Source organism: Notothenia coriiceps, unplaced genomic scaffold (genome assembly GCF_000735185.1).
Source record: "Notothenia coriiceps isolate Sejong01 unplaced genomic scaffold, NC01 NC01_scaffold00032698, whole genome shotgun sequence".
Taxonomy (NCBI): Eukaryota; Metazoa; Chordata; class Actinopteri; order Perciformes; family Nototheniidae; genus Notothenia; species Notothenia coriiceps.
The window spans coordinates 250-7,612 of NW_011365399.1; the positions used below are offsets into that span (position 1 = coordinate 250).

General features: G+C 39.2%; 2 protein-coding genes across 3 annotated transcripts; one reads left to right on the forward strand and one right to left on the reverse strand.

Moving 5' to 3' along the window:
* The first annotated feature begins 292 nt into the window (after positions 1 to 292).
* eef2kmt (eukaryotic elongation factor 2 lysine methyltransferase) lies at positions 293 to 5,558 on the forward strand. Of its 2 annotated transcripts, none has more exons than XM_010789277.1 (9): positions 293 to 399; positions 597 to 810; positions 2,218 to 2,280; positions 2,369 to 2,449; positions 3,161 to 3,262; positions 3,489 to 3,622; positions 3,965 to 4,209; positions 4,685 to 4,822; positions 5,424 to 5,558. In XM_010789277.1, the coding sequence occupies exons 2-9, from the start codon at positions 742 to 744 to the stop codon at positions 5,522 to 5,524; spliced, it is 933 nt and encodes a 310-aa protein (XP_010787579.1). In that variant the 5' UTR covers positions 293 to 399; positions 597 to 741; the 3' UTR covers positions 5,525 to 5,558. The 2 variants fall into 2 exon arrangements, with proteins under 2 accessions (XP_010787579.1, XP_010787580.1); XM_010789278.1 differs by having other exon boundaries at positions 3,164 to 3,262.
* On the reverse strand, positions 5,530 to 7,247 carry LOC104961069 (putative glycosyltransferase ALG1-like; the record flags this gene model as incomplete). Its single annotated transcript, XM_010789276.1, has 3 exons — positions 5,530 to 5,926; positions 6,858 to 6,933; positions 7,056 to 7,247. Coding segments are annotated over 3 exons (400 nt in total), but the record flags the coding sequence as incomplete, so codon positions are not given.
* Positions 7,248 to 7,363: the final 116 nt, after the last annotated feature.

Genomic DNA, 7,363 nt, shown 5'->3' on the forward strand with positions numbered 1-7,363 from the left:
AACACTGAAAGGGAACATTTTATTGCACCAGGAGCTATCTTGGGACTTTTACTGCGACAACGTTGACTTGCCTGTGAATAAAAAATAAACCATAGTGTTGGTGATCTACAGTGTTGTCATTCTTCTTTGAACAGCAAGACATAATTAATAGATAGTTTAGCTTCTCACGATCATTTGCTGTGGCCCACTGATGTTAACGATCGTAACTGAAAGGCTGCCTGCCAAACGTAAACATTCAGCCACGTGACTTGCAAACTCTCGCGAGAGTTTTACACAAGACGGATCCTTTCTTGCCATAACCAGAGCAAGTCGGACAAAATGACTAACCATCATGCAACGCACTAGCAAGACGTTGATCGAAATTGCCCAGGTCTGCGCAAGTCTCGGACACGGTTTAAAGTATGTGGATGCGCTTATAGTAGTCCGCTTTACGGTAAATTGTAGTTTCCCCACGGAAGACGCACATGCACTAAAGCCGCTGTCGCATCTTAATGACGTTGCCCATTGATTAATAACAAAGTTCAGTCGGATTCTCTTAGCATAGCGGTTCTCTTTGATATAGTCCTGATTAATTAACTCTCATATCTTTCCTTAAGGCTATAACGTTCTTCACGGAGGTGACGGAAAACCGGTTAGGAACAAGACCTAGGACCTGACGTTGTGACCAGGACCAACACTTGTCCAGGGTATGAGGAACTGTCCGGTCTAAGTAGTACAAACTCCAGGAAAACAGTCATTAAGATGGACATTTCGCAGGACTTTCAGGCTCCTTTTTTCGCCATGAGTCGTCTACTTTCATTTCCCTGGACTGTGAGTATGGCTTCGTGCTAGCATTGCTATTATCCCGTCTCCATTCATCATGCAGAGTGAGCGTTCAGCCAAAGTCCACTCAAATATTTATATATTCGTGATATAATGCTCAGCAGAAAACATATTCAGTGCCTAAAAAAGACTGATATTATAAGAAATGTTATTGCATATTTCGGCACACATATGATCCACCAGCAGGACGAAATGTGTCAATTAATCTGAACCTTCTTCAATTCAGACTGGAGTTCAGTTTGCTAATATACTGAAATAACAGCAGACCCAATGTTGACCTTTTAAAAATAAGAGTGGTTGAATTAAGTGTTTCAATTAAATCCATAAGCTTTCCTCACGTGCATATCTTTAGTAAAATGGTGGTTGGTATAAGACTGTACTTGAAAATAATGAGAAATAATTAATATAAAGTAGAATAAGTTATATCCAAATTAGAATGAAAAACATATTAAAAATACAAATGATTCTGTAAAATAAAGCATACATATATTTAAAGTCTCAATCGCTTCCTATTATTTTAATGTTGATTTCTGTATCTAGGGGGTTACAGTTATTTGACAGGATGTATCCATGTGTAAAATGGGTTTAAAGGTCACCTATTATGCACAATCCACTTTCTACATAAACACTTGTCCCCTCTGTGTAAAGAGACTGAAAGTTTCAGGAAAAAAGATTCTCTCTCTTTTTGTCCTGATCCATTTATATAAAAACCTGTCTGAAAATTAGCTGATCAGATTTTGGACACTTTGTGATGTCATAACGTTTTTTTGGCTTGTGTAACCATTAGCCAATCACCAACCAAGGTAAACACGTGTACACACACACACACACACACACACACACACACACACACACACACACACACACACACACACACACACACACACACACACACACACACACACAAAAATCTCCTCCGAGAGCACCATTGTGTTCTTTTTAACCAAATCTCTCTCAGGGGGGCGTGGGGAGGGGCTCCTTATTTTTCCCCTAAGTAACAGACAGAGAATCAGTACTTTTGAAACAGGGCTGAAACAGAGGGGATTATGGGATGCTACAATGATCTGTTTGGTATTTCGAGCCAAACACTTCAGAGACATGTTTTGTATATATCTGAAACCTATAATATATTGATGAAAAACAGTATAATAGGGGAACAGTGTAATAACAATGTAGTATTGGCGTTACATTGATTTAAATGGGTCTGATAACAGTGCAATACCGGTGTAATGTAGAAAATAGCAATCAATTCATTTTCCAAAATGCATTAAAGTGTAAAAATCAAAAAGGTGGTAACCTGCGAGATAGTACTAAATACAAACATGTGAGCATGTACAGCTCATTAAAGGCTTCAAACCATTTTATTATTTCCAACTAATAATATCTACTTTCCAGTTTGTAGAAAAAGATCTGGAAAGCAACAAATCGTCAGAGCTGATTTCCGACATCCTGAAACAGGTAAGTGAGGCTGCACTCAATCCTGCCTAAGTCTTCTACACAGTTATCAATTGAATAAACTAATATGTGTCCTTTGTGCTTCCCGCAGACATGCCTTCACTCTTTGTGCCGGAAGTTTCCTCCGTCAGCCAAATACAGGAAGCTGTTTCTCTCTCAGCTCATCAAACGGGTTGGTTTCCATCCGTCTGTCCCTCATAGAAAATATACTTATATACATCTGTTGATAATGCTATTGTAGTTACTTTAGTTTCTTATAATGTCTTCTAACTCTCCAGGAGATAATGACATTTGGGACTTATCTATTATTATTGATTAGTTTGTTTAAGAGGTGAACTATGTAACATTTTAGCAAATACAATGTGAAAAAAATAACTATACTTATGTTATTTATAGTATCCTAATGTCTTTTAGAGAAATGTGTAATTGTTATCCGTGTAACAGTGAGTTTCATCTAGTCTCCTGTGTGGCGTCCTATCCACTTTGAGAATGCATTTGCATTATTCCAATTCTATTTCAATGTAAATAATGCTATATTTGACTATATTTTCAATGCTATTATAGTTTTCTTAAAACAGTTTTGTATCTGTTATTTACATTTTTGTTTTACTTTTATGTATGCACCACAACACCAAGTCAAATTCCTCGTACGTGTCAACCTACCTGGTAATAAACCTGATTCTGATTCTCTGCCAGAATCTGTCAAAATACACTTTTCATCCAGGTTCAAGCCACATTCTTACCATACAACATACATCTTGGTAGATATTAGATAACCCATCAAAAAGCATGGGAGAAACACCTATTTCTAATGTAAAAGCAGTGTAATTCAGTGTTATACTCCTCCCCACAGTAATGTGTTTAATATTGTGTGTCTGTGCAGCAGGAGGCGGCAGGCTGCGATCCTCTGGACGAGCTGTACGACGCTCTGGCTGAAGTGGTGGGAGCTGAAGACACCAGCGAGTGCTACAAGAGCTACCTACTGGTACTTTAATAAGAGTTTCCTTTGGCTTTTTGCTTTTTAACGTTCTAAGACCTCAAGTTCAAAGATATTTATGTGGGTTTAAAGAAAATATTTAATCTTTGAAATACTCATTTCAGGGATAAATCTGTTGAATTGTATTATACAATCTTTTAAATAAGGAATAAAAAAAGGATATTCAAGAGTTGAGTTGCAGACAGATATTCCAGTGTTGTTGTCCTCTCCGCAGCCCGGCGGCGACTCGGTCAGCCTGAGGGAGAGCGTGGCTCTGATCTCAGACGGGACCACGGGCCTGGTGACGTGGGAGGCCGCTCTCTTCCTCACTGAGTGGGCTCTGGAGCACCGGCAGGCCTTCAGCGGCAGGTAACCAGCACCAGGAGACCTTCCTTCAGATATACAGAGAAATCATTGTGGTCAAAAGATCTGCATCCTGCAAGACTCAGAATTCTATTTATTTGACTCTGATTGATCCTCTTTTCATAACGTTGACATTTTAAATTCTAAATCAACGTTTGAAAGGTGTGCTTAATATTTGATTCTGAAATAGGCTATTACACATAATGAGTACTTTTACCTTTATACTTAAATTTTGAATGTAGGACTTTTAATTGAGTATTTTTACATTTTAGTATTACTTTAATACGTGAGTACTTCTTCCCCCTCTGCATACTCACACAGTTGAATTCCCGCCCCCTCTCTCTGCAGGACGGTGCTGGAGCTGGGCAGCGGGGTGGGGCTGACCGGCATCTCCATCTGTCGCTCTTGCAGCCCGAAGAGGTTTGTGTTCAGCGACTGTCACCCCCGGGTGCTGCAGACGCTCGAAGACAACGTGCGGCTCAATGCTGTGACGCAGAGGGAGCCCCCCCCCGTCACCGTGAAGGAGCTGGACTGGAGCACGGCGACGGGGGAGCAGGTCGCTCGGATCGAAGCAGACACCGTCATCGCTGCAGGTCAGAGATCAGGGTCCAGAGGTGGAATGTTAAGTTAAAAAAGAGGAAACCTTCATGCAGATGTTCTCATCATGTGAACAACATCTTGTTCTTTTTCAATACTGTGAGCCGTGTTCATGCTCAACTCTCTGACTGCTTTTGGCACACGTCTGCACATCTCTCCATTTTAAAATATAATACACTGTAGTTAGTTTGCCATTTACTCATTGTCCCAAGTGTTTTTTTTTATTTTAGCTTTTAAGGTTTTTTTTAAATGTGGTGTAAATACTTGTCTTTAGCATCCTTTTTTAATGCTGAATTGTTTCTTAAAAATACTTATTTTTTATTATCCTTGTTTCCTTTTTTTTTTTACCTGCTTTGCAACTTATTTTTTTTTGTTGTTCATGTTCAAATGACCAGATACCAAAGCAAATTACTTGTATGTGTAAAGGTACCTGGCAATAAACTTGATTCTCTGCCCCCCCCCCCCTTGCAGATGTGGTGTACGACCCAGAGGTTGCAGAGAGTCTGGTAAAGCTGCTGAACACCATCCTGAGCTGCTCCAATCCTGACATCTACATCTGCTCCACCGTGAGAAACCCAGAGACCTACAGCGGGTTTAAGACGCAGCTCGGTGAGAACCTGTTCTTTTTATTTTACTGAAGATATCCTTTCCAGTCTAATTCTTTGTAATACAACATTCATGCACACATCAATAGAATGTGTAATGCTTAAGTGCTTAAAAATAGCCCTGAATAAAGTGAAGATACCAATGCATTTTTTTACATCGCTTCAAGTCTACTGCTTCTTTGCTAAAGAATCGCACTTGAACACACCACAAAGAGTACAGGCATATACAAGTCTTGTAAAAAAGGTTTAACATTTTAAACGATTAAAAAACCAGTTGGTTCAAATGCTGTTGTAATAACTTTTGCAAATGCAGATTTAAAAATGACATATGTACTTATTATTTAAGGTATATACTTTGGAAAAATGGTATTGTGTACGAAAGATGATTATTGATATCTACCGTTTTCTAGGCGCAACACAGGCAGCTTACGACTTCAATTATATTTCATTTACATGACTTATGAACGGTATTTGATTTGTTAATTATTAGATATACTGAGATCTCTTGTGGGTAAATCCGAATGATTTTTATTTTATGAGGGCTTTAATTGCCGTGTCCTTAATATCATGAGGTTTTCTGACTGAATGTGTTTTATTTTTGACAGAAAAAGCAGGAATCAGCCATCGGGTGATGACAGGAGCCGTCAGCCACGTGTTCCCTTACAGCAGAGGCTCTGCTATAGAAATGATCCAACTGTACAGATGACTGTAGCACATTAAAGATTTTATTTACAAATTTACATCGTATCAAAGTGTCCTTTTTATACATTCAAGTGCTCTGAAGTACTACAAAATAGCTGGAATCAAACGTTTGTACTTTATCTCACCTGTGTTGCTGCTGCATCTAATTGTTTAAAGTTAATCAGACTCATTCCCTCCTCTTTAATGTAACAAGGCAGAATTCAAAAGGTGAGATTTAGATGCGTTTTGCTCTGAAAAATGAGTATTGTCCATTAAAAGTCCCTCCTGGTGTCCCTCAGGGAGCGGAGAGGAGAGGTAGGACATTCTGGTCCCAGTTCTCGTCCCAGCCTGGCCCCCTGCTGCGCCGCAGCATCCTCCTGAAGGCCCCCAGCTGGCCCCCTGACCCGGGGAACTCTGAGAGTAGAGACTGAAACAGACACAATCAGATTTATTTCAAAAGCCATGTTCCTCACGAAGAACATTTATGGCTTTTTCAAACGTTTTTAATATCATTTTAGGTGATCTAATGCATTTGGCTTACATCCTTAATCTACATATTAACATATTGAAAGTGTAACCTCAGCTTCTCTAATAAGTGTATGATAACATGTGTGTCCAAAATCCAGACCATCATAGAGTCTTAAAAGAAAATAAGATACCCCTGAATTAAAACCACCATTTTGTATTCCATGGACATTGTACAGATTACATCAGTGTAAAATCATGCATCCTATTACAGTATATCTTTAAATTAACATAGAGACTTGGCTTCCAACCTTTTTCCAACATATTAAGATAATAATTTCTCATGTTACCCTATAAGACAAACATGCTATTTTCCTGCACAAAAAAAATCTAAATGGATCCAATTCAATGTTCTTGATCATATCAGACACTGAACGAATGACAAATATCTCTTAGCTTTAAGTGTTCTTTTCATCAAAACAATCTAAAAATGTATTATATGCTGTAGTTTTGATCAGGACTGGTATTGTTCTGATTCGCCTCAGTTACAGTGGAGAAATAATATAAATATATATTAATTAATAGTTTTAGGGAGAGTTTCTCTAAAAAGGTGAAAATACATTTAAACTGTAGTAATTGTACAAAGTAATTGTGATAAGCTGTAATCTTTGCTAAAGGTGTTAAAAAGTGATTTAACCACCGTGAACATGTGTCAAACTTGTGTACTGAAGTGAAACCTTCTTTTGACCTTGATTTAGCTCAGTACTCAGTAGTGTTGAGAACTTGTTGATACAAATTAAAATCGTGGACAGAAACGAAACCATTAATTCAAATATTCTGAACGTTCTTTATCTGATTTTTGTCTGTATTCTGGAAACATGCATTAGTCTCACCTTGAGCTGCTCAGCGAGCTCCTGAGCGTCTCTGAAGATCAGCCCGTTCTCCTCGTGCTTCACCAGCTCGTGTAAACTGAGGGAAGAGAGGTGTCATGTCAGCTCTCAGAGTGTGACCCATCCCTCCATAGTTCTTGCTGATACCTAGTACCTTTGTTATTGTTATTTTATCAGTGTTTAAAGTGAAAGCAGACTCACCAGTGGAAGTGGATGGCGCAGACGGGCAGGCAGCAGCCGAACATGTCCACCACCTTCATGGGGAGGTCCAGACCGCTGGAGGACTTGTGGAGACACACACCCAGATCTGCTGAGCCTGATATAGAGCACACACACACACACACACACACACACACACACACACACACACACACACACACACACACACACACACACACACACACACACACACACACACACACACACACACACACACACACACACACACACTACTACTACTATACTATATATAGTATACTACTAGTACGTAGTACGTACGACGTACGTTA

Bases quoted from the DNA above. Each gene is read 5' to 3' on its own strand.
- eef2kmt (XM_010789277.1), top strand. From the start codon at position 742: ATGGACATTTCGCAGGACTTTCAGGCTCCTTTTTTCGCCATGAGTCGT. The intron at 3,263-3,488 runs GTACTTTAATAA...TCCTCTCCGCAG, and splicing joins GCTACAAGAGCTACCTACTG to CCCGGCGGCGACTCGGTCAG. The intron at 4,823-5,423 runs GTGAGAACCTGT...TATTTTTGACAG, and splicing joins CGGGTTTAAGACGCAGCTCG to AAAAAGCAGGAATCAGCCAT.